The sequence below is a fragment of the Psammomys obesus genome, unplaced genomic scaffold (genome assembly GCF_907164565.1).
Source record: "Psammomys obesus unplaced genomic scaffold, mPsaObe1.curated_primary_1811, whole genome shotgun sequence".
Classification (NCBI taxonomy): domain Eukaryota; kingdom Metazoa; phylum Chordata; class Mammalia; order Rodentia; family Muridae; genus Psammomys; species Psammomys obesus.
The window spans coordinates 1,344,813-1,372,097 of NW_026586662.1; the positions used below are offsets into that span (position 1 = coordinate 1,344,813).

The 27,285-nt window shown below is 41.6% G+C and overlaps 1 protein-coding gene across 1 annotated transcript in view; it reads right to left on the minus strand.

The window, feature by feature from the left end:
- Positions 1–1,844: 1,844 nt before the first annotated feature.
- Positions 1,845–27,285, minus strand: part of LOC129672855 (cytochrome b5 reductase 4) — a 68,723-nt gene continuing 43,282 nt past the window's right edge. The window contains exons 11-16 of the mRNA XM_055602494.1: positions 19,487–19,627; positions 18,110–18,262; positions 16,279–16,429; positions 15,895–15,981; positions 7,592–7,756; positions 1,845–2,295 (exon numbers count right to left, since the gene is read on the minus strand). Of these exons, the coding sequence (XP_055458469.1) occupies positions 2,241–2,295; positions 7,592–7,756; positions 15,895–15,981; positions 16,279–16,429; positions 18,110–18,262; positions 19,487–19,627 (752 nt within the window). The 3' untranslated portion in view covers positions 1,845–2,240. The remainder of the gene's footprint in view (positions 2,296–7,591; positions 7,757–15,894; positions 15,982–16,278; positions 16,430–18,109; positions 18,263–19,486; positions 19,628–27,285) is intronic.

Consider the following 27,285-nt stretch of genomic DNA (forward strand, 5'->3'; position numbering starts at 1 on the left):
GCATGTTACTAGCATGAAAACAAACACATAAGCCAGCGGAATAGAACAAAGTCCCAGGCAGCTGTACACATTTGATTATAACAAAGGTACACACCCTAGAAAAGAAGTAGCCTGCTGAACCAGTGGTGAAGGAGAAACTGGATTATCTGCATGTAGAAAAATGCGCAAAATGGACCAAAGGCTTTAACATCCAGAACTACTAAAGGAAAATACTGTATAGGCAATGACTTTCTGAATAAGCAAGCATTGCCAAATGGGTTACACAGATGAAAAAGATTCTGCATAGGAAAGAAAACAATCAACAGTAACGAAACAGCCAGCTACTTAACTGACAGGAGGTTAAAGTCTAGAATATACAAAGAATTTTTTTTTTTCTAATTAAGCACCTGGAGAAGAAATTATTCTATCCACACATAGGCAAAAAACTACATGGTCATCGAAATCTGACAGTGGGCTGAGTCTCAAGGTAGACTCCAACTTGGGAAACTACTTAGGTGTAAACTAATATGTGAGTACAAATTATCCAAAGGGTTTGCTTGAAGTAACTGGAACTGGACTGGAGGAGAAAGAAAAAGGTTAGAAAAGATGAAAAATAAAGACACAAAAGAAAATTAATTGACATATTACCAAAGAGTTACTGGAAAAATTAACAAGATGGCACAGGCCTCCTTCCAGGGGAAAAAGATGATGGAGTAACATGGAGCTGAAGTCCCTGTGAGCAGCAGGGGCCACAGGATTCCTGCCTTGGAGAAGGGAGTCATAGAGATAATGGGTCCTCAACCAGGCATTTGACAGCAGAGTCTTCACAAGCTGCGTGCTGGTCCTTTGGGAAGTGCTAATGCTGTATTACTGTTAGCTGGCCACTCGTTCAGTGATGGTAGCTCTTTATAAAACCATTCATGGGAAACCAGGGACTCCTCCCACTCGGTCTGTGTAAACACTGCTGCTGCGTGGACAGAGTCATCCTGTGACACTGCGGCCACCTATGCGTTCAGCATGGTCTTCTGAAAAGTTCTTGATACTGTCTGCTCCATTCTGGGCTTAAAGGGATTTAAACTGCAGAGCCAGGAAGCGCTCCTCACTGATCTGTCAGCTGCTGGGAAAGCAGCCAGCCTGGAAAGAACCCTTCAGGACAGAACGTTCCTCCTTCCCAGCTGGGGTGCATGGGCTGCAGCAGGATTAATGATTATCTTAGGTCATGGGCCGGATGCCACACTTCAGTCTTTGCCGATACCTTTGGTATGGGCTTAGAGAGAATTGCTGTGTTCCTGTAAGCTCTTTAAACATACCTAGTCCCAAGTTGCAAGTGTGAGGCACTTCCAGTATTTTTTATTTGTATCTTAAATTCTTTTAAAATTATATTTATTTAGCGCTCGGCAATGTGTGTTGGTGCCTTCTCACTGTGCGCACATGGAGAATATCTTGCAGGAGTCGGTCTTCTTGTGCCATCTAGGACTTGGAAATTGCACCTACTGGTGTCTTTAAAACGTCTTCTAAACTCACACCTGGTAGCGCACAGCTTTAGTCCCAGTGCCAGGAGGCAGAAGCAGGAGGACTGCTGCAATTTTCAGGCCAGGCTGGTGTATACAGCAAATATCAGCCCAGCCACAGCTACAAAGTGAGACTCTGAAAAATGAACAATACATAAACAAAATTCTCTTTAAGACAGCGACTCCATTTGTTACACTCAGCCACATGCCCAGCACAGAGACTAACGGTATGGAAGTATAATTTTATTCTACTCTGTATCAATGCCATGGACACCCACAGCACCAGATCCACAGATAGCTACGACACCCCATGATTTAAGATGAAGAAGAACATACACCATCAATACCTGAGGAAACAGTGCAGTGTAAAATTTAATCTGTATTGCTCAGAAGACATCTTGCAGCATAGAAAGTGATCAAAATGATTGCTTACTTTATAATGTCATAAAATACAAGTATTTATTGCAGAACAGTGATACAGTTTCAGTGGTAAAGAAACTTGCAGTTCATAACAAAGGCTCTTGTATGCATCTGCTGCCATGATTGACGTTCCAGGTCAGGCATCAGTAGTAAAACAAGTCACGGTAAAAATTAAACCAAGAAGTTACCTATACCAAAGACACATGACTTCATTCCAGAAATGTAAGCCTGTATTCTGGTTAACTTTTCGTACATACAAAAATTATTTTTAAAAATCCTAGGCAATCACAAATATAAACTAGTTGAATAAAAGACAATGGCAGCTTTTCATTATGCAGTAAAACTGTGGATCTCATCATCAGAAAAGTTAAGATCATGCAGCAACCTGAAAAACAAAAAGTGTATAATATTTAGGAAAGTATTTACAAATAAAGACATAAGGTTAAAGCTTGCCAACATAACTTCCTAATTTTCTCAGTCATGCTTGTTTTTTAAAAACACAATGATCACACTGGAAACCTAACAATTCTTAACAGCATCAGGTATATAATTGATGTTCAAACTTTTTAACAGTGACACAATGCCACTAATTTATTTATCTATTTACCTACCTATCTGTCTGTCTGTTTGTTTTTCAAGACAGGGTTTCTCTGTGTAGCCTTGGCTGTCCTGGACTCGCTTTGTAGACCAGGCTGGCCTCAAACTCAAAGAGATCCGCCTGCCTCTGTCTCTCCAAGTGCTAGGATTACAGACGTGTGCCACTGCACCTGGCTGCCACTAATTTTCAATGTTTTGAGTCAAGATCCAATTATAAGTCACTGGTTGCAAATGGTGGACAAGCTTTGGATATAGTTGATCTCTCAGATCCTCCCACCTCTGCCATGTTCCACAGTTAATTTGCTGAAAACCAGACTATTTTATTGTAGATTCTTTCCCAGTCCTCTGTGTTATACTCCTATTGCATTCTTCAATAACAGAATGTCCTCTCCTCACACTTAATAGGCAGATGGAGCCTAGGGCTTCATCACACACGTTTAACTCTTTTTGCCTACTTCATGCAGAGTATTATTACTCTAAGAGGCACATAATACATGGGTGCCTCTTTTATTAGATGCTAACAACTACTGGTGACCTGTGAAATCTAAGATTCTACCCCCATTGGTTTTTTTTTTTTTTTCTTTTTTCTTTGATCAACTGAAGCTTTCTATAAAGAAAGCCTGCTCTGTGGTTACATGGCTCTCTGGCACATGCTTACACAGAAAAAGGCAGAATAAATGAATACATTTCATACACAAAGGGCAGAATAAATACTTTATTTTCCTGCCTTTATTTACCAGTTTTCAGATGAGGAATAGGAACACCATACTGCTGAAACACACTTCAGCTTGGAAAATCACTCGAGAGACTGAGACCATAGAGGTGGCTGCTTAAAATGATCTCTATTTATTCAGCACTTTCTGTCTAGAGTAGGAACATTCACAGAAAGGGCTCATGTGGCACAGGGTTAGGACACAGTAGTCAAACTTCTCACTCTGGGAGCCCACCCTTCTTTTCAAGACATGTATAATGTCTCCCCAGGGAAGAGCTTCACTGTAACTACAGTCTAGTCATTAGAATACCTTGAACACACATCTATTTCTCTCTGCCCTCTCCTACTCTTTCTCTCTGCGTTTGTGGTGCTGTGAATAGGCAGATGTTCTAACACTGAGCTATTTCCCTAGGACCCCTTCTGTTTTTTATTATTATTTTATTTTTATTTTAAGAGACAGGGTCTACTTACATAGCACAGATTGTCCTGGAACTCCCCATCTTTCTGCCTCTGCCCCCAGAATGCTGGGGTTACAGGTGAGCACATCATGACCTGCTCATGACAACCACAGTTGTCTACATTCACAACAAAGGTCCTTTATGACCACATGGTTCTGATGGTATCTTTCTCTCTCTTTTTAAGATTTATTTATTTATTTATTTATTTATTTATTTATTCTGCATACAATGTATATTTTGCATGTACACCTGCATGAGAGAAGAGGGGACCAGATTTCACTTTAGATGGTTGTGAGCCACCATCTGGTAATTGAACTCAGGACCTCTGGAAGAGCAGCCAGTGTTCTTAACCTCGTAGCCATCTCTCCAGCCCTGACCACATGGTTCTGGTCTCCTTAAAATACACACCCCCTAGGTGACTCTCTGTCTATGGTACTCCAAGTTGTATTTCAGTCACATTTGTCTCATCACAGGACAATGTGAGCCTCTGAAGTTGAGTCTACTTATCCATGTCTTCAATACAAGGTAGTGAGTGGATCAAAGGTTATCGGATCGTCAAAGAAATTCTAAGTTGGTTTTTAAAGGACAGACTTCTAAACCTTTTTTATTCAAACTGGCAAGTGTTCATGAAATGCAGAGAGTATGCCTGGGACACAGCTAGTTATCCAGCTAGAACCCAGGGAGACTAGTTCTAGGCCTGACAATAAGTACCAAAGTCTGCAGATGCTCACAACCCTCATAAAATGGCAGTGTATTTGTATCCTATGTATGGACACCTCCCAAGACTCTAGACTTGTTACAATAAATCAAACAGCGTAAATGCTACATAGCTAGGCTGAGTGGCCGAGGGAGTGATGACAGCAACTGGGCACATGCTCAGTACTAGGGCAATGTCTTAGAGGATTTCTAACCCAGGGCTTGATGTGGAACTGGAGGAGATGGAGAACTGACTTTTGTGCAGCACATAGCAAACATGAGATTAACTCTGGAGCTCCTAGGAATGAGGATGGCAAGGACATTTAGTTTACAGAAAACCAACACTATGATACAATAGTATCATAGTGTAAGAGTAAGAGCCTCTTACCACTGTTGATACAAAGACACCTTAGCTGGGCATTATGCTGCACACCTTAACCCTAACGATCCAGCAGGAAGAAACAGCCAGATCTCTGAGGCTGAGGTCAGCCAGGAATACTGTTGGTATTCCTGCTCAGAAAGGTATCCTAAGATGTGGGAGTCCAGTAACCACACAAATCTGAGGTGGGACACTGTCCCAATGGAAGGCTATCCTGAGACATGGGAACCCAGGAACCACACAGCTCTAAGAGGAAGCCTCCTCAGTAAAGGTGTTGCGGCCCTGAGGAAGGAGCTGAGCTGGAGTGCTACAGTGTAACAGCTCCTGTTCCTTGCTCCTCTTCTTCAACACCACAGCTCCCAGGCAAGGGTATCCCCAGGGGAGCTCAGCTCCACTCCACTCCTTCTTCCCTTCTCCATTTCTTTGCTTCTTGCCTTTTTCCAATGAGAGTCACACCAGGCAGCAAATCTCATAAAAGACATTTATTGGGAGGGGTGAATACAGGGGTGTTTCCCTTCTCGAGGGAGAAGACAGCAGGGAACGGAAGGCAGGACTTATATAGGATTTCTTTCTTTTTTTTAATTGGGAAGCATCCAAGGATTTCTTAGAAGGCGGAGCTTTCCAGGGTGAGGATTGTTGGGATTTTACTTCCTGAGCTTGGGGAAGTTCAGGAATTGGTGAACTTTCCTGTTCAGGGATTGGATTTTTCTTGCAGGGCAGGGTCTGGCACTCTCTACCTCAGGGCTAGGAATGAGAGTTACAACCAGGAGCATACCACTGAGGGCCCAGCAGGGTATTAAAGCAGATGTTGAGACTTATAGCCAAACTTTGGGCAGAGTGCAGGGAATCTTATGAAAGAAGTGGTAAATAGTAAGATCTGGAGAGGACAGGAATTCCACAAGGAGAGCAACAGAACCAAAAAATCTGGCCCAGGGGTCTTTTCTGAGGTTGATACTCCAACCAAGGATCATTGATGGAGATAACCTAGAACCCCTGCACAGATGTAGCCCATGGCAGCTGAGTGTCCAAATGGGTACCCTAGTAAGGGGAACAGGGACTATCTCTGATATGAACTCACTGACTGGCTCTTTGATCACCTCCCCCTGGGGGTGGGGGTGGCAGCCTTACCAGGCTACAGAGGAAGACAATGCAGCCAGTTCTGATGAGACCTGATAGGCTAGGGTCAGATGGGAGGGGAGGAGGACCTCCCCTATCAGTGGACTGGGGGAGGAAAAGGAAGGGAGAGTGGGATTGGGAGGGGAGGAGAGAGGGGGCTACAGCTAGATTCAAAGTGAATAAATTGTAATAAATAAAAAATTCAAAAAATAATGAAGAGAAAAGAAAAGAAAAGAAAAGGAAAAGAAAAGAAAAGAAAAGAAAATTTGACTGTTAGGGCCAATTAGGAAGTCTGTGGGGTGGGGCCTGGCTGTTGGGAGTTCCTTGGGGACTGGTCATTTTCCTGCTTTGAGGGTTTACAAAGTTTGCCAAGTACACAAAGTTTACAAAGAGAGTCCACATGAATAGCCAACAAATACATACTAAGACCTGGTCTCAAACAGAAGGAGAGACACATTCCATTAAGATGGTAAGAACAAGAAATCAGGGAAATGAGTCTGAACTGAAAGTCACAAGGGAGATGCTATGACATGCAAATACTGATCTGGGTCAAGTCACCTTGACAGGCAGCGCCCAGCAGCCTGCTCAGAGTGGGTAATCTCAGGGAGCCAGGGGAATGGTTAACAGCCCTGCTGAGCTTCCTAGATAAGCCAGCTCAGCATTGGAGGATTAGTTTTGAGGCAAAAATTTAGAAAAGGCTGCAGGGATTACAGTTGCTTTATAGCATGCATAAATCCTACAGTCATAATCCACTCTTTAATGTGCATACATATGGAGTCTGCAAAGGGGTGGCTATGATGTGAGGAACCAAGTGACTGAAAATGAAGACAACACGGCCCCAAGCTCCTGCACACCATGAGTCATGCAGAGGAATGGCATTCTGCTAGGATGAGAGTGCAGATGCCTCTGCAGCCAGTCTCCATGCTGAAGGTTGGGCCTTTCCATCACCTGAGTGTTTCACTGTAGCCTAGAGTGCTCTGAGAGGTTGAGCCAGCAGGACAATGTATGAGAGTGTAGCACTTAGCCTTGATTTCCTGCAGAGGCAAATTCTTTAAAATCCAGAGTCAGAGGCTTTGTAAATAAGTATTAAATTAAAATTAGACACAAATTATCTAGAAAATGTTAGGTTTATACAAAACAAATTTAAGGAGCCAGAACTTAAAATCTAGAAATCCAGGACTGGCTGCATTTAGCCACATATTTTACGATGTCATTTTAGAATTAGATCACTTAGGGTGGCTTTCATTGTGCAGTCTAGCCATGGGTCTTGCTTACTTATGTGTTACAATGTAGCATCTTCACTTTGATTTGCTACCTGGTTTGGGATCACTGTGCTGTATTTACCAACTCCCAGAAAGCTGCAGAGAATAAAGACAGTGAGCCACACTGAAATGAAAATGGCTTGCTCATAATTATTTATGTTAAATTTGGCAAAAGATGAGATCAAGAGCCCAGTGTCCCACAAAAGACTGAATCACTGATCTTGTGACTGTTCATAATGACAAGCACAGGCAGATGACACTGACTGCCATATCTAACACTAAGCATAATCCAGACCCCAACATCTGCCCTTAGTATGAAGAGTAGAAGCTCCACTGTGTTCACAGCTACCACAATTTTTTAAGTGTATGATGGCATGGCGGGAAGAACTAAAGGGCTTGTCTCTATGTGCTCTCTATGTGAGCTTCCATTTCAGGCGTCCATCTTACCCACTGCCACTCACCGTATCCCCTCTTCTGTAAATGGTGTTGGTCCACAGATGCAAAGGAAGACACTAGAGTCTTCTAAACTTCTTTGCAAAAATTCAGAGAGAAGAGCTAGTGACACATATCCCTGTTTGCCATTCCATTCTAAAGAAGGTGCCGAGAGAACAAATTCAACATCAAATCTAGGACAAGAAAAGAAAAGAGAGTTTTCAAAGTCTGTCACTTCAAACCCACTACTGTCACACGTCAAAGTCAGTAGACTCCTCTCCCAGAGGACAGCTCACGAAGGTTGGATAGCTTCTAAGTAAACACTTAACACACACACACACACACACATGAATGAAGGCAGTAACAACTGGCTTTGCTGTGAGTAAGGGCCGTCTAAGCATTAGCGTTGCTATGGCTACAGGCAGTGAGTCGACTGTTTTATTTTGTTTTGTTTTCTTGAATTCATCAGCAAGAGACCTCCATGGGATCTCGGAGGCTGTAATACTGCTACTGATAACTGCCTGTGTGAATCACAAAAAAAGTTTCTGCACCATGAATTCCAGACTCTGGGACAATCTGGCTAGGAAGCCTACTTGACTTCTTAGTCCTCGTGGTTCCAAGTCCACTAGGCAGATCTGTAGTCTCCGTGTCCAGAACCTTGCTCATTTGGTTGTTTGAGCCAGAACCATATTCCTCTTGGAAGCCTCTCCTTCCACCCTTCATACATAGCTTATGAACAGCCCTGGTTCTGGCCTTCCTCCCCCAGTCTTCACAACATGACACTGGCTACTCAGTCCTCCTTCTGTGATGCTCTTAGGAGGCCCAATCTTCTGCTCTTAGCTCAAGCTTCATGTCCAGTAAATGCTCTGGTCCCACTAGTCTTGGCTCCTTTACTTTATGTGCTGTAGAAACGAGGGCCTTTGCCTTCTCTTCACAGACCTTACTTCAGTTCGCAAGCATGAAGTCACCAAGGGAACTATCCCACTGTCCACCTTCACCTTCAGACCCTAAACTCCACGAGAGCAGGGATCATGTTAACTTTGGCTACTGTTTCCCTAGTGGCCAAAATACAGAAGCACTTAAACATTACAGAATCAGATTCATGGAAATTATGAAAGGGTACAGAATTTAGTGAGCTAACAAGTGAACTGTTGGACAAAAGCTAGAAAACCAAAGTCTGGCTACACTACTGTTCGTCATCTGGACAGCACCAGGTCACTGTAGTTCTACATAGCCTACTCCTTTCTGAAGAGCAGCAGGCACTGTCACACATCAGCCTAAACCTGGGAGGAGTATGTGTGGTGAGTGTGTGTTCTGAGAGGCTTCTTGGGTGAGAGGTCAAGAAACTAAATGGGACAATAGGCTATGGGTGCTGCTGTTGTCTTAATGTTGCTGTGTTGGCTGGCCCAGACTCAAGAACTGACAGTCCAGGTGTAGCCACAGACCAAGTAAGATCAGCAGCCAAAGGTCAGAGAAGCAGCCCAGCTCTGCACACAGGCCCTGCCTCAAGGATTCCCCAGGGCCTTCACTACACACGGTGAGGCCACTTCCCAATCAGGCTAAATTCTCAAATACCTCAAGGCTCTCCCTCGCGCGGTTCGCGCTTAGTCCACACAGCAATTTTAACCCATACCATTAGAACCGCCTTGCCAAACACAGGGGTAAACACTAAACACAGGTACCTGAAAACCCCAATTCAGAGGTTTTCAAACATCACAAACCTTTGGAGTGTCAATATGAAACTACTCATGTTCTGTCAGATTCTTGAACACTTAGGATTTCAGATTAGAGACATTAAATCAACGAGGTCTATGCAAAACACTCTCAAACTCTGAAATTGGAAGTACTTCTGGTTCCAGGCACCATGGATAAGAACACTCAACCTTCACCTTATTTGACTAAATCATTGTTACTATCTTTTATCCAAATGCTTTTCTGCCTGGTGAATTAAAAGCCAAAGATGGGCTTCTATGGCTCAATTTCCAATGAACTTTTCATTAGAATAAAACTGCTGAGATATAAATTCAGAGTAAATTCACTATAATCTGCAATGAATACCCATTCATAACCTTCCTTTACTAGTCTGCTTTTTAAAGAAGGCTAACCAACCAGCGGCATCATTTCTACAAGCATCTACTTAGATAATGATGAGAATACTGAGCTCCCTATCTAAACAGCATGCATTTTTCATGCCTTTTGTACACATAATGATTTCTTGCCTATTGTCTGGTACTCAATGGACAGAACGAAAAGGCAGCACAGACCATTTAAGGTCACTGTGAAGATGATGCTGTCCTGGATGAGAAAACTGCTTCAACCAGAGTGGGAGCAAGTCTGCATTAAGATCAAGAATGAATGACATCATGTCTCAAATCACACCAGCATCCTTGTGGTGTCTTCTCTGGGAATCTTGTTTGACACAATTAAAGCACTAAGCCACTGGAGACCTGAGGGGTCCATCTTTAAATTCCTCCTTGCTCCACAGAGCCAGAAAAGAAAACAAAATCGGACAACCCACAAATAGCAAGTGACAAGGAAAGAAGGCTGGGGTGGGGACCCAGACTTGCTCCTTGTGAATGCATATGTGGTGTGAGACCAAAACAGAAAACAGTTACATTATAGGCTAAGAATTCTGTTTGCAGTTAGGAGTAAGTTTCTGACTGCGCCATTTGTACCAGATGTGCCTGATCACATGTGGGTGGGAGGTACATGGGCAGGAAATACGTCAGGATGTATGCTCGCCCCTGATTGGACCTTACGAAAAATGTGGTGAATTATGGGTTCTGTCTTTTAAAGCCCCTGCAAAACACAACTTGTGGCCATTTTCTGGGAACCTAGAGATGGACTGAACAATATTTAATTAAAGCTTTCTTCAAACTTGGCTTAAGATTATGGTAGTGGTCTTATTCTCAACAGTGAAATAAAAAGTCACTGGAAATAAATAAGTCTATTGAAAAAATTTTAAGTGGGCCAGCAGTGTTCACTCTAACACACATGGAGTCTGTCTGTCTAGCAACTTATTTCTCCCTCTTGCCCAACTAGCTTTCAAAACCTACCTCTTCCTTCCTGTTTCTACATGTGTCCACCACACTTCCTAACTCTACTGCTGCAGCCACAGGTGGGGCCTCAGATCTTAGATCTGCCTGATACACTGCAGTCATATTAACTCTCCTAAGACCCAGGAGGGTCTCTTGCTTACAGACTGGAGTCCCAGCCTTCTGGTTTCTAGGTACAGAAAAATATGATAGCAAAATTGTGCTTCTTCATTGAAGTACCAGAACATTCTGGCCTTGAAGAATGTAATTACTAGAGTTTCTTTCTTGTTCACAGAAACACTAATTTGTTTCCTAAAATCCAAGTCAAAATCCTCTTCTTCCAGGAAGCCCAGACATCCTTTCTCATAAGAATGGGATCCCTGGGCCATGTGGTGTGAGCTGGTGCTGTTTTCAGACAGCACAGCAGTGCAGCGATGCAGATAATCTTCCCTCAGGTGTAAAAACTCCCAGTCATTTGTGACCCAGGCCCCAGCTGCCAGGGATTGTTTTCCTTCTCTCTATTTCCATGGAAAACTAAGGGTACCAAAGAATTAAATGCTGCTGCTGGATGGGACAGCATTTTGCGCTGAGGACTTCTGTCAAATCCATAACCTAGAACCCTTGCACAGATGTAGCCCATGGCAGCTCAATATCCAAGTGGGTTCCCTAGTAAGAGGAACAGGGACTGTCTCTGACATAAATGCAGTGGCTGGCTCTTTGATCACCTCCCTCGGAGGGGAGTGCAGCCTTACAAGGACACAGAGGAGGACAATGCAGCCAGTCCTGATGAGATCTGATAAGCTATGGTCTCTGGAAGGGAAAGAGGACCTCCCCTGTCAGTGGACTTGGAGAGAGGCATGGAAGGAGACGAGGGAGGCAGGGTGGGATTGGGAGGGAATAAAGGATGGGCCACAGCTGCTATACAAAGTGAATAAACTTTAATTAATATAAAACATAAAAATTTAATTAAAAAAAAAAGTACTCACGGCCTGAGAACATTTTCACCTGTGACTCTTCAGCACTCCATCCTGAGTAGTGAGGGGAGTACAGAACTTCCCACCATGTCATACAGCAGGCTGGTCAAGTAAATTATGGTGTGTTCACATGACAGAACACAATGCTGCTACCATTAAAAATCATGGTACAATACAGAGCTTCTGGCTCACACTTCTGGCATTTTGAGCCATTCCTGGCATTTAATAACTGCATGTCAGTAGCTCCTCCTTCTCCAATCGTGACCATCAAAACCAAAAACAAAAACTCCACAAAAACCAAAAACCAAACAACAAAGAACAACAACAAAAAACCTCAAAGTCTGCAGGGACTAGAGAGACAGCTCTGCAGGTAATAACTGCTTTCTGCTCTTGCAGAGAACCTCATTCTTTCCCCAGCACCGACAAGGCAGTTCACAACCATCTGTAACTCCAATTCTAGGGAATCTAATGCCTCTGGTCTCTTTGGGCACCAGCTATGCATCTGGTATACTAACATAGAAGCAATGAAACACTCATACACATAAAATAAAAATAGTAACAGCAAAAATCATTTCCAAACAGAAGCATCCCTGAGGATGATTGATTGGGGAGACCTAGGCTGATAGAATATGTTCTATGATCCGATATACTAAGCAGAAGATACAGTTATAAAAAGTACAGTCAGCATGACCATATTGCCTTCAAAATAAAAACAAAAAAGATGTGTGTGTTTGTGTGTGTGTGTATATAGAGTCTATGTATAAACATATAAGTAGGCTACACAGTTGATTGCTCTCTGGGGAGTAGAAATTTCAGCAATTTTCTTCTTTATCCTCTGCTCTACTTTCTATGTAACTACATAACTAATTTCATTAATGTAAGGAAAAATCACAAGTGGTGCTCATGGAAACAATGTCTCATTTATTCTTCTACCTAAAGCAGGAGTGTTCAACCTTCCTAACACTGCCATCCTTGAACACAGTTCCTCAGGTTGTGGTGACCCCCAACCATAAAACTATTTTCATTATTCCTTTGTAACTATACTTTTTCTACTGTTATGAATCATAACATAAAAATCTGATATGCAGGATGGTCTTAGGCGACCACCGTGGAATGGTCATTTGACCCCCAAAGAGGACAAGACCCAAAGGCTGAGAACCACTGTTCTAAAAAGAGAGCATTGACACCAAAGGTGAGTGCTTTGAAGGGGAAGAAAATACTTGTGCTATGGACTCATTCGAAGTGGTGCTCAGAGACTAGCACTGCCATCAGCACCGCCCCACTCCTTACGCGCATTCTGTCCAAGCAGCAGCGGAACACCCAGAGCCACTGCATTCTACTGCTGATGGGGAGGGCGGGCAACGCGTAAGCAGAGGCACAGTAGTTCATAATGCTGCTCACTTGAGAAACAGCAAAATTCAACTTGGATTTCAGTTCTACATAGTAATCAACTAATTCTGTTATTTGCCTACGGTTATGTGCTTTCTCTTATTTTCCTAAAAATAAAGAAGAAAAAAAAAACAAGAATGTGCAAGATATTGCTATATACTCAAAATGCTACTAATGAAATTAATGACTTTTTTTGAGCTTGTAATTAAGTAAAATCACACATCTGGGTATTTCTGGGAAAGATAACATAATTTTTCTTCAAATCTCATTTTAACATGAAAAGGAAAAGAGAAATTCTAAGTAAAGGAAAGTAAAGACACTCATTTTCTAGATTACATGACAAAGCAAACTCATACATTGCCCTGTAGCAGATGATGTTGGCACATACACATACTACATACTGATTCTGGGAAAGGCATCTCAATGAAAGGCCACACCCACTGTTGTGATGGTAAACTCTCTCTGTTCTATAGATTAAAAACTAACGCCCAGGCAGGCAGAGTAACTTGCCAGAGGTCACAAGGTGCACAAGTGTTCATTTCCTCATTAATGATATCATCTAGAGGAACCGTGAGCACAAGAGCATGCCTCCTTGAAGAGGACACATTAGATCCTATGCCAGCCTCAGTATCCATGCTTCCCATCCTTCCTTATTCCACAAAAGACTGAAGAGAAATTTAAAACCTAATTCTACAGAATGTTTAACTCTTTAAACTATACAATTGCAGAGAATTTAAAGATACTCAAAATGCAACAACATTTTGAACACAGGAGAGTATTCAGGGAATACATTTTGATCTCTGAAACTCAACCCAGGAAAGTCAAACTGTGGGAAAGTATAACACACATGGACTACACTGCATCCAAACTCCCACTCTCTGCACTGGATATCACCACCCAAACCCATGCAGAAGCCCTGAAGGTGGGGTCTTCTATTTCTATGTAAAGTCTCAGACTACAGTAAAACTGTTGACAAATGTTCCAAATCCAACTACAGAGTGTGGTCATTTTGTTCTCTAGGGAGGGTTTGACCTGATCACATTTTTATAAATGCCCACCAGGTCTTTGGAGATCCTAAAATACTGTTGGAAGTCAGTTCATGCATACATTCAGACAGACAGACAGACAGACAGACAGACCATAAGATGGGAGGGGGCAAGGAAAGCCTCCTCTCAGAGGAAGCTGAAGCCTGGCAGAAACAAGGACCTTGGGCAAGAGGGGTGTAGACAGGTAGAAGAGGGACAGAGGCAGGTCAAATGGCCACACCTACCACACAGCAGTGTTTGAGCAAACTGTGAGGATCACTCAGCTTCTGAGTAGTTATAGGCAAGAGTAAGAACAAATCCTCAGTACTGTAGCCTAAGCAACCAACAGCCAATCACAAAGACCAAAACAAAAAGCAGGGCACTTTATGTGCACAGAGACATTGTCCCTTCATAACAGTTGATCAAATTAACTCCCATTAACAGACCTAGCTAATGTCTAATCATTAAATCTCTTAAATTTTATAATTTCTCTTTAAGGAACTTAATACTTCTGTCAAAAATTACCAGAAACATTTATTAATAATTTTAAAGCCTACCCATGTCTGTTTAAAATCTTTTAAATGTTTGGAAAACAGAAGCTCTAATAAAACAAACCATTCTGCCCCTTGGAGAGTTTCTAGGCCATTCTAAAGACCCTAGAGGGATTTCCCAGTCCCAAGAGTTCACACGCCTTCCCACGTCCCAGTGCTGTACAGCGGATTGAGCAGGACAGGCTGCACTGTTTGACTCTGAGATGAAGACTCAGGCCAAGAAGCTAAGCGTTTCCTAAAGAAGAGTTCAAGCACAAGGTTTTTTGTTTTTGTTTTTGTTTTAATTAAAATTCTTTAAGACTAATTTTTATTTTATATAAGTGAGTGTTTTGCCTGCATCTACATATGTCCATCAGGTGCATGTCTGTGCCTGTGGAGGTCAGAAGAGGGAAATGAAGTTTTGGATGGTTGTGAGCCACCATGTGAGCCCTCTGTAACAGCAGCAGGGTCCCTGGGCCATGTCTCCTGACTCTTGAAGCAGCCAGGGTTACAGCTGAGGACATGGGACCTAGGGTTTGGTCTACGCTGTTCCTAGTCAATGTTTCCCAGTGTGAAAGCTTGGAACCTGGCCATCTCTATTTCAACTCATTCTCGGTTGCCTCCCCAGAGTAAAAACGCCCAGCTGGAGGCGTTAGCCAGGCTGAGAACAATAGTGCTTCCAGGGTAAGCATGCTCGTAGCCCAGCCTTTCCTTGTGAATCGTTCATTAAAGGAGACAGGACTGTGGGCAGTAATAGAGCAGAGCACGGAGCCTCGCAGCACGACCTTATCACTGACAGTCAAGGACCTGCGTGCTGGGCCCTAGGGGTGGTGGCACCTAAGGGTGGTCAGGCTTCTCAGGGACTGAAATTTTATTTTGATGAGACTATATGAACATAAAAATCACCTCAGATATTCTGTGCAACTTACAAAGTCCTGACAATATTAGAAATAGAGCTGTAGAAATGCTCTAGAAAGTATGGTGGCCTGTGTAGCTCAGTGTTCTTGAATTTGTGCTGCTGTTTCAGCTGACTGCTAACACTGTTTATCTTCTTCTCTTAATGGCAAGCTTTCACTGTGCAACTCTTTCTCCCCGAGTTCAACTTGACAAGATTTTATTCATCTTTATAATACCAGCATAAAAGGAAAACCAGCGATAGGGCTATTAATATGCATTAACTAAAAATGAATCAACTAAAACTGAAGACTCTCTGCTATACAATGTGAACCATAGCTCTCCTGGACAGTACGCAGGTGAGGCTTACCTGAGGACCCAAGAAACCCCATGACATTCAATTGTGCTTCAGCTACCCTCATTACATTTACCTGCCCTGCCCCAGCAAGCACACACATTTAAATGTGAGTTAACAGGTACAATACCTTTTATCTTTAAATGCCAATTTCTCTAGTTGCCTTCTCCAAATTATATCGTCCTCTGTTTTATTGAAGAACATCAACTTCACTTGCCTTAAAAGGAACAAAGGGAAACCTCATTTTATGTAAGTCACTATTACATTTAAAATATGCACAAGTGGAAAGGTCCGAATGGTGAATGCTTTTAGATAGCCCGAATTATTAAAGCATGGAATGAGATAGAAGAACTAATAATATGCTCAGTAAGAAAGGAGGAGGAGGCAGATCAGGAAATGACAAGTAGGGCAATGAGAGCAAGGCTACTCAAATTCAGTGAACTGCCCATGTACAATGAATGCCTTGCACTAAAAAGCCTTCCAAATAACAGTAGCCAGAAACAATGGAACATACCTGAGACTGGACATGTAACTCAATGCATAATTCAGTATATTAACCATTGGTGTGAAGCCTGTTCCAGCTGCCAATAAAAAGAGATCTTCTACTTTCTCGAGTTTGGATACTTCAAAATTGCCTTCAGGATTGCTTAAAGAAACAAAATCTCCTAAACAAACAAAATAAACAAAATCAGAAAACAAAACAAAACAAGAAACCTAGAAGGGAAACAGGGACAGAGCCCTTGGTGAGTGATGGCATGGACCTGTGACCACCACCTCAGTCTACAGCATGAGAGGAGTTTCAGAGGCAGTCGTCAGACACCCAGTACTGTGTTGGGATTCTATCACCACCATCAGAGCAACCAGGAAAAGGTAGGGAGAGAGCAGACATTTGCTATTCACACGCTGGTTAGTTACCACAGGGTCAAGCTTAGCAGGAGAGAAACTTGAAACAATGTATTCTAAAGCCTTACATTGGGAAGTGTCAGAAACTTCTCCAGTAATATTTGAAAAGACGGATCAACTGAAACAAGAAGAGCCATCGTGAGTTTAATTCTTAGGAAAATGGCAAGATCAGAAACCAACTGTATTTGGGCACTTGCAAAATGAGTGCCCAGCTTCTGTGGTGACCAGCCGGCAGACAGTACACAGCTCTCACACAAGAACACTGCCACCAGGGCTACGTTCAGAAATCTAAAATGTAACTAGAAAAATTAAAAAAAAAACAAAACTGTTCATTATTTTGAAGTTATTTCCAATACTGTTTTTTAAAATGTTTGGGTGCTTGTAATTTCCTGTTTCCATCATAGGACAGTAAAGTCTAAGGGACAATCATACTATGGGTGGATTTCTAAGTCGACTTTCAGAAGAAACATAAGCACTTGAGTGACAGGCTGCCCTGTTGCCGTGTGAGCTGATGTTGACAGAGAGAGAGAAAGGACATTTTTGCCATTTAGGAAAAAAGAATCAAAACGAGATGGAAAAAAAAATGAGAAAACACAGAAAGAGGACTAGAAACAAAAAGGAAAGTTTTTGCATCTTTAGAGACATTATAAATTGTTATCCAGTCTTTCAAGATCTATTTCCTGATAGCTTAGTATGTACCAACTGTCATCCTAGGTTCTAGAAATAATACAAGTAAGACTGTTTCAGGCTGTACACGCCAATCTTAGAAACAAGCTGTGTGCCTGCCCTTATAACAGAGTATGAGCAGCTGTTACTGAAAGGAGAAAGGGAGCTTCAGAATGGAAGTGCCATTTTGGTGAGTCTTTAGAAGAAGGAATATGGCAAAGGGCTGATGGGCATTCTAGATGAGGCTCCTATAGGAGCCTAAGAAAGATGATAATACACACAAAAGCTAGAGAGCCCACCAGGTCCTTGTAAGCCTTGTGGGGGAAGTGGGCAGTACAGGTCAAACAGATCCACCAGAGGCTCCAAAGCTGGAGAGCAACAAAAGTAAGTCTATTCTTAGAGGAGCTTGGAGAAGTTACTGGAAAATGCAGATGAAGAAAAAGACACCAGTTAGAGCCATGTGTGAGAGATTAGTTAGAGGGAAAAACAAAAGATGAAAGCTTGCTTTCAGAGCATGGGGTTGAGAGGAAAAAACAACATCAAACTGTGGCTGACTAGATTTGGGGAATGAGCAAGGCTCAAGAGAAGGGCAGAAATGAACAGAGATGTTGCAAAATGATAAAGATGGGAGTACATGGAGTACAAGACAAAGAGAAGATGACTTCTGCTGTAGACATGCTGAGTTTAAGATACTTAATAGACTCTCACATGGAGATAATAAAGGATTTCTGGTCCAATCGATAGCACAAACAAGGCTATAAGTCAGCATTACTAACCAATCTGAAGACGATCAAGCTCTGGTGTGAAGAGTCCATCAGGATAGATTTTGATCAGAAAGTAGATATATTTATTTGGGGGAAGAGCTGTTTCTTTATAATCTGAGTGTAAGGAATCAGACACGGGTGTATATGGCTTTACTATTTCTGCACCTGGAAAAAAAATCAAAACAAAGAAAAGCATGATATTTTTTTAAAAACTTCCAATGAAGATAAAACATACAAATCTTATGATGCTATCAGATGCTATCAGTGTATGCTTAAAACTGTGTATATATACCTCTAATGAGATGTTCCACATCCATGTTTTACTTACATTTACATATGTCTCAAAGCTATAATTATAACAAACCAATGTTTAACCATTATATAGTCTTTTTTTTATTTCTTAAGTACAGTCTATAACAATGAATCTAGATAAACATATAAGCTTTGTTATGGGCCACAATAAAATGACATCAAAATTCTCCCATGGACATGTAATAATAAAGACAGAATAATTCCAATTATAAACCACATATTTAGCAACACCAATGAGATCACTGGGGAAAGGGAAAGATTTTATAATTTTATATATTTTGAATTGTTTTAATGTCCTAAAATTACTTTGGCAGCTGAATTAATGGAACGATATCTCATGAGACGTATGATTTTTTTAATAAGTAAAATGAAAATACATGATACAGATTTTTACCAGATTCCAAAAAAAGAGTAACCAAATATTTGAAAGATCAAAATTTCAAAAGTGGCTCTAATTGCTTCATATGTAACTTAAAGCTCATTGGTTAAAAACTATGCTAAGGAAAACAGGAACTCACAAACAGCAATCTGGTATGACAGTGAAAAGTCTAACAGCACTGTGTTGGAACGCCACCACTACCAAATCTCAGAAGGTAGTCTACCAGATGGACCACTGTAAACACGGCCTGAAGTAAGGATTCTGCAGCCTCAAGAGGCCAAGAAAATGTTGACTATCAGTAAGAATAGAGGCAATTTATCAAGTAAATGAAGATTTAGGATGAAATACTGCAAAAAGAATTCACACATCAAGGACATCGTTTTGAACTTCTTATACTAGTAACATATATAAGGAAACCATGTACAATTATTCACTTGTTTTGAATTTCATTGGCTCAGCCCCTTGGAGATACCAACGACACATCTGTTTCTAGTAGCAGTCCCTGTGGAGGACCACTGCGTGCTCACTCCCTCTTTCCCACTGGAGGCAAACTGCCCTGTTGAGACAGTCCGACACACCCTATTGACAAACCCAGAAGCTTCCCACCATTAAAGCCAGGAGCCCAGAAAGGCTAGTAACTTAGATGACTGCACGAGACAACATGTCCCCTATCCGACCCAAGCCTCTATTTCCCTTACCTGTGACACTGAGCTTGAGGTAAACATGTTGCCCAACTGGCACCTGAAGGTGAGTACTTGGAGGCAGCATCAGACAGAAGAGCCTCGTATCGTGAGTAACATCCTCCTTGGAAGTTAACCGGCACTTTCTGTAGTACAAGCCTGGAAAGCAAGGCTAAATTAGGTCACCAAGTGAAACCACACTCTGCGTCTGCTCCTTCACTAAAATGCTCACACAGTTCTAAAACTCACTACTTTTACAAGGCTATTTTTAATTTCATTTAAAAAATAATTAATATTAAAATTTAATAAAAAGCAAATTTTTCTTCATACCTGTTAAAAACCTGTCTCAAAACACTAAAACTCAATTTCTTCTTAAACATAATTTCTAAGTAATTCTATATTTTAGCCTTTATATTTACAATGATATTAATTGTACAAATAAAAAATATTTGAGAAAGATGTTCCCATTCTAAAGTTTCTTCTTTCCCAATGAAAAAGTTTTGAAAGTTGAGTCCTTGGAATTTAACAATACTACTACTGTTAAACAGGCTTAGCAACACACTCTGATAAAAGAAAGGAAAACATCTGTTATATCTATGCTTATCTGCATATGAATAATACAATATCTTGACTGTCTAAATGATTAAACAAAAAAATAACCTTTTACTTAGGTTTATAACATACACTAATTTCAGTAAAAGCAATCAAGTATTTCTTTAAATACTGGAAATACTTTAAATAGTCATGCTCCCAAACTAGTTTATACTACACAAAACAATTAACATTAAGAACTTGTTACAGAAATTCTAAAAGCACTGTCATTGATAAATTCTCTTTTGACTATAAATAGTAAACCCCCAAAGACTGATAATAGTATATCATCTCTCGGGAAAAAGTATTTTCAGAAATAGAATTGATACTTTTCATTCATTTGATCCTAATACATTCATTTTAATTATTATTTTTTTTTGTTCTTCCCTCTCTCATCAAATAGTATTTAACTTGGTACAGAAAGATTTACTCCAGATCCTAGGAAGAAAAACCCCCAAACTAGCAATCAATGCTTCATGGAAAACTAGAATTCATATACAACTTTCAGAAATCATTTTGGCCACAGTTAAATCAAGTTCTCATTTTCTATGGCTCCCAAAGACCTTGTCATCCAATCTTCCTGTTACCTTAGTAACTCAGGAGGTACACATGGGCCACCTCATTACAGTAACAGGGAGTATGCGAGGGTCTGGTTACAGCTAGAAACATCACTCAAGTCATTCTGGAAGGTCTAACTAGTTCTGGACCAGATTCAAATGACAGAGCTCACCAACAGGTGAAATGAAAGTTCAAACCATCATCCCTTTCTCTAGACCAATGGTTCTCAACCTGTGGGTACCAATCCCTTTGGCAGTCTAATGACCGTTTCACATGGTCCACCTAAGATGAATAGAAAATACAGATATCTGCCTTACAATTCATAAGGGCAACAAAATCAGTCATGAAGTAGCAAAGAAAATAATTTTATGGTTGGGGGTCACCACAACATAAAAAAACTATATTAAAAGGATTGTAGCATTAGGAAGGTTGAGTATAGTGGGACTTTCTGGACCCACCAGTAGTTAAAGACACAGAGACTTAATAATACTTAGAAAAGCTTAGTCCTTTAGCTGGGCAAACTCTCAGCTAGCTTATAAATTAACCTGCCCACTGCCTGCCACACAGCCAGTCTTTAACTCTCTCTGTGTACCTGTTCTCAGTGTCTTTCCACTCACTCAGCGTGACAGGGTACAGATTTACAGGTTGTCTCTCCAACCTATGTGACTTCATCCTGTTCTGACCACACTGTCCCAAAGCATTCTTTGTTCAGTTACCTAAACATTTTCTCATCTCCTAATTTACAAGTTTTAATCATTCATTCCTTAACAAGAACATCTTGAAGCAATGTGGGACTTCTAATATTTACACATTTAAAAATAAAGTTTATAAAAAATAACTCAAAACTTACAAACATAAACTATTTAAAAATATTTTAGATATAAATACCTGAACATGCCCATGCCCCAAACACCCATATCCTTCACATGCAGTACACACACTCCTGTTAGAACTTGTCCTGTTCTAAAGCCTTTGTCAAGCTAGCTTCACCTTGCTATGTCTGTGTCTAAGGCACTGAACAAGGAGCTGTGAGCCTGACTGCAGAAAAACATGTTCAGAACATGTAGCACCAAACCACTCATACATGTCATAAATGCTCATAAGAATTTAGAGACTGATAAAATAATTCATTGAGGTCATTAGCATATTATTGCATACTGATAAAACCAAGTCTTTAGTCGTTACACATACTTTAACAAGAATTAAATTACTGAATATATTCTGCTGTTAGTAATTTATCCTTTCCACTAATTTTGAAAAGGCTTCATTCAACTTCTCATAATACAGTGTCATTACCCTAAATCAAATCAGTCACAAATAATAGGAATATAATCACAAGACATCTTTAAGCATGAAGAATGACAAATGTTATAGGCATTTACTAATTAACACACTGGGGTAAAACATGATGAGAAAGGAGTTCAAGAAGAGTGATAATTTTCATATATTTTAAAATTAGTGTTGTTGATTTCTCTGTTTTTTTCTTTCCATTTTTAATTTTTATTAATTACACTTCATTTACTTTGTATCCCCCCCGTATTCCCTCCCTCTTCTCCTCCCAATCCCACCCTCCCTCCCCCTTCTCCACCCATGCCTTTCCCAGTCCACTGATAGGGGAGGTCTTCCTATCCTTCCTTCTGATCCTATTCTATCAGGTCTCATCAGGAGTAGCTGCACTGTTTTCCTCTGTGGCCTGGTAAAGTTGCTCCCCGCTCAGGGAGAGGTGATCAAAGAGCAGGCCAATCAGTTCATGTCAAAGACAGTCCCTATTCTCATTACTATGGAACCCACTTGGACACTGAACTGCCATGGGCTACATCTGTGCAGGGGTTCTAGTTTATCTCCATCAATGGTCCTTGGTTGGAGTATCAGTCTCAGAAAAGATCCCTGTACCCAGATTTTTTGGTTCTGTTGCTCTCCTTGTGGAGCTCCTGTCCTCTCCAGGTCTTATTATTTCCTACTTCTTTCATGAAATTCCCTGCACTCTGCCCAAAGGTTGGCCATAAGTCTCAGCATCTGCTTTGATACCCTGTAGGGTAGAGCCTCTCTGTGGCAGGCTCCTGTATTGTTCCCTGTTTTCTCCTTCTGATGTCCATCCTCTTTGCCTTGCTGTATGGGGTTTGAGCATTTAGCTAGAGACCTTCTTCTTGATTAGTTTCTTTAGGTGTACAGATTTTAGTAGGTGTATCCTATATTATCACTGAAAGAAATAAAAGAAACAGCAGAATGTTCAAACAAACAGGTGAAGGATTTCTCTTTGTTTTAACTAGTATTTTAAAAAAATATATATTAGCCTGTTTTCCAACATGGCAGTGACAAACCAGGTCTTAAAAAATTCTCCTAAAGCCTGCTAAAATTTTTTGTACTGCAAGTGGGTAGATGAGAACTGATTCTTTCAGCTATGGTTATATATTTAAGTACTGGCCATAAACCATGAGAAAAAAAATATTTCTCAAAAGCGAGACTCAACAGAATTTCAGAAAACAGAACACTGTGGCAAGACTGTCACTAATCTGAGTCCTACTATGCCCTCCCATGCCAACACTGCTTTACTTAAGTCCTTCCAGTCGTCCGCGTTTGAACTCCTGCTTCACACTGAAGCACAGCAGGAATTCCTAGCTCACACTCTGCCTCATCAGTTTGTGTTGGTTTGATTTCATATTCAGGCAATTCTTAAAGGAAGGAAAACAGGATAGCAAGAAAGAAAACCACTTTTCCCAAGCTACACTGGGCAAACCTGACTTTAAGGTTTGTTCGTTTGTGTGCATGTGCACATGTGTATGTTAACCTAAAGGCTCACACATGGTGTTGACACATCAAAATTATGACATGATTAAAAAATAGTTTCTCTTGATGCCATTCTCCCTCAGCAGCCTACACAGCCCTTCGAGTGCTCTGAAAACTAGAAAGCAGGGAGAAGTTTCCAGCTCAATTACAGCTTGAGTACATATTTGAACTGCTTAATTTTTTACTGAAATTTGTGCTTTTTTATATGTGTGCAATGTTACAGGTGAGACACCTGCTCCCCCTCATATATGCTCAGTTTCTCCTACCTCATTCGTCCTATAGCATACAAAGGGCCTTGATGGTCATGGAAACCAGCCAGGTACATGTTTTCTTTGGTGGGCATGAGGCTATGAATAGTCTCAGATGCTGCTGTCCAATGGTCCAAAACATCTTAAGAAAGTAACTATAGACTTGAGCCAAGTTCCCCAAATCCTTATATACATTCCCCAATTTTACTTCTCTGCATCACTATAGTCATAACGAGGTATAAAACCCCTTTAATAAGTCACCCAATGATATGCTACAGCTCCCCTGGACTAAGTTGGTGATGCACACCTGTAATCACAGCACCCAGGAGGCAAAGGCAGGCAGATCTCTGTGAGTTCGAGGCCAGCCTGGTCTACAGAGCAAGTCTAAGATAGCCAAGGCTACACGGAGAAACCCTGTCTCGAAAAGAAAAAAAAAACTATCTTGAGACCAAGTTCCTGGGTTGTTTATTGACATCTATAAAATTTCCCTTATCTGGTAATCAAAGTCTTTGTATTACAGGAAAAGGTAAAAAAATGAGACACGGAGGCAGGGCAAGATGGCGGCGCCGGGAGGACTCTCATTCTGAAGAGCAACACAGCAGGATTGGCACAGTGACCAGCAATCAGAACTCGCGGCCATAAAACACAAGTGATTATGTTTCACAGGTGAGAGGATACCCCACGGTGGGGGATTCAATCAGCTTTAACTCACCCGGTTAAACCGCGGAAGAGATCCCGGTTCGGCCAGGCGCTTGATTGCCAGCCCAGAGCTACCCGCCAGTGCAAACTGGTCACGGTCCCAGACTGAACTGTGGGCCCACAACACCATAGACTGGATTTCCCAGTCGAGAGATAACCCCACGGAGCAGGAAGCAATTGGGACCAACCTCAAGGTACCCAGACATCCCCTGGAAAAGACTCGGGTTCCGCGGGTGCCCCAAGAGCCAGTCCGGACCCAGAGCCGGGACACAGGCGCCTGCCTGTGCACCTGATTCGCCGCCTCAGATAGAACTGTGGGCACCAGGGCACCAGGGCACCAGACTGCGTGTCTCTGGCAGGAGGAAGCCCCCAGCGGAGGGGGTCAGCAGCTCTAACGCTTAGGACACCCAGCACCAAAACACTTCCTGGACTCACGCAGACTCTAGTGCAGGCAGGAGCGCTGTGCTCTGCTGCCATTATTGAGTTCCCCTAGGGCACTGGGACACACAGCTGCATCCTCAGACCTACAAAAGCCAGAGAGCCATTACAGCAGCCCTCAGATACTGTGCCAAGGATCAACCAGTTATTCCTAGCTAGACTGTCAAAACTGTGGGAATCCCTGGTCCTTCAAGAGGGCTGCACCCACAGCGTCTGGACCAGAGCAGTGCCTCCAGCCACCATCCCAGACAGAGACACACAGCTTCTGGTCCACAGTGAGGCACCCAGCCTCCAGACCAGAACAGTGCCTTCAGGCAACAACTCAACCTAGGTGCACATTCTCCAGGTCCAGAGCAGAGCAATCAGCCTCTGGCCCAGAGACTTGCTGAGTGCAACTCCCACTTTCCCGGACAGAACTGTGCACCCCAGGATAACAGACTGAGGTTCCCTGTTGGGAGAAAACCCCACAGCTAGGGAATCAGCAGTTTCTTCAAGAGGACTGTACATGGAAATTTAGTGAGCAGCAGCACACTAAATTTATAACAAGAAACCCAGCAGTGGGGCAGCTGTCTTGAGAAATTCTATAGGTAAGAGGAGATCCCCCCCTGCCTAACATAGACCACAGCTACTACTCAGGGCTATAAACCTGAGGTAAGCAGTGGCAACTCCTGAGAAACACTGGCCATATAGTGACCATAACCAAAAAGCAGAGAAGGACTCCTTCAGGAAAAATCATCTTCCGGCCAAGGAGATACTCCCTACCTCAGGACTCCAGGAAGCACAGAAACTAACAGCCAACACCTAAATCAGCCCAATGGGTAAAGGTCAGCGTAAAGGCTCAACCAACAAAAGACAGAGCAATATGGCATCTCCAGAACCCAGCCATCCAGAGGCGAACAGCCCTGAACAATGCAGCATAATAGAAAATCAAGAAGATGACCTTACATCTATGTTGATGAAGAGGATAATAGAGGAGACAAATAAAATACGTAAAGAATTAGAGGAAGATAAAACCAAACAGATCATGGCTATCCGTAAAGAAATGGAGGAAGATAAAGACAAGCAGATTATGGCCATCTGTGAAGAAATACGGGAAGGTGCAGCCAAACAGCTTGTGGCCTTCAGAGAAGAAATAATTAAATCACTGAAAGAAATAAAAGAGACAGAGTTGAAGGAACTAAAAGAAAAAGAGGAAAATACAAGCAGACAGGTGAAGGAAGTAAACAAAACAACTCAAGACCTGAAGATAGAACTAGAAAAATTAAAGAAAACACAAATGGAGGAAATAATGGAGAGGAAGAATTTAGGGAAGAAAACAGGAACTACAGAGGTAAGCATAACCAACAGAATACAAGAAATGGAAGAAAGAATCTCAGGTGTAGAAGATACAGTGGAAGAAATCGATGTATCTGTCAAAAAAAATGTTAAATCCAAAAAATTCCTGACACAGACCGTCCAAGAAATCCAAGACAATATGAAAAGACAAAATCTAAGAATAATAGGAATAGAGGAAAAAGAAGACTCCCTTCTCCAAGGCCCAGAAAATATTTTCAACAAAATCATTGAAGAAAATTTCCCCAAGTTAAAGGAGAAGCCAATAAGGATACATGAGGCCTACAGAACACCCAACAAATTTGACCAGAAAAGAAAATCCTCCGGCCACATAATAATCAAAACAGTAAGTATACAGAACAAAGAAAAAATACTAAAAGCTGCAAGGGAAAAAGGCCAAGTAACATATAACGGCAAACCCATTAGAATCACACCTGACTTTTCAACAGAAACTATGAAAGCCAGAAGGGCCTGGACAGATATCATACAGACCCTAAGAGAACACAGATGTCAACCCAGGCTACTATACCCTGCAAAACTCTCAGTCCTCATAGACGGAGAAAACAAGATATTCAATGACAAAAACAAATTTCAACAATACCTACACACAAATCCAGCATTACAGAAGACACTGGAAGGGAAAATACAACCCAAGAAAATTAGCTTCTGTCAAGAAAACACAGGAAATATTAACCTTACTACAGCAAAACAAAAAGCAACCAAGCACACAACCTTATGAACACAGCCAACATCAAAATCAAAGGATCTAACAGCCACTGGTCATTAATCTCTCTCAACATCAATGGACTCAACTCTCCAGTAAAAAGACACAGATTAACAGAATGGATACGTAAACAAAACCCAGCAATCTGTTGCATACAAGAAACACACCTAAGACACAAAGATAGACATTACCTGAGGGTAAAAGGTTGGAAGACGACTTTCCAAGCAAATGGACCCAAGAAACAAGCAGGAGTAGCCATTCTAATATCTGATAAAATAGACTTTCAACCAAAATTAATAAAAAGAGATGAGGAAGGACACTTCATACTCATCAAGGGAAAATTCCACCAGGAAGACATCACAATCCTGAACATCTATGCCCCAAATACAAGAGCACCCACATTTGTAAAAGAAACATTGATAAAATTTAAACCACATATA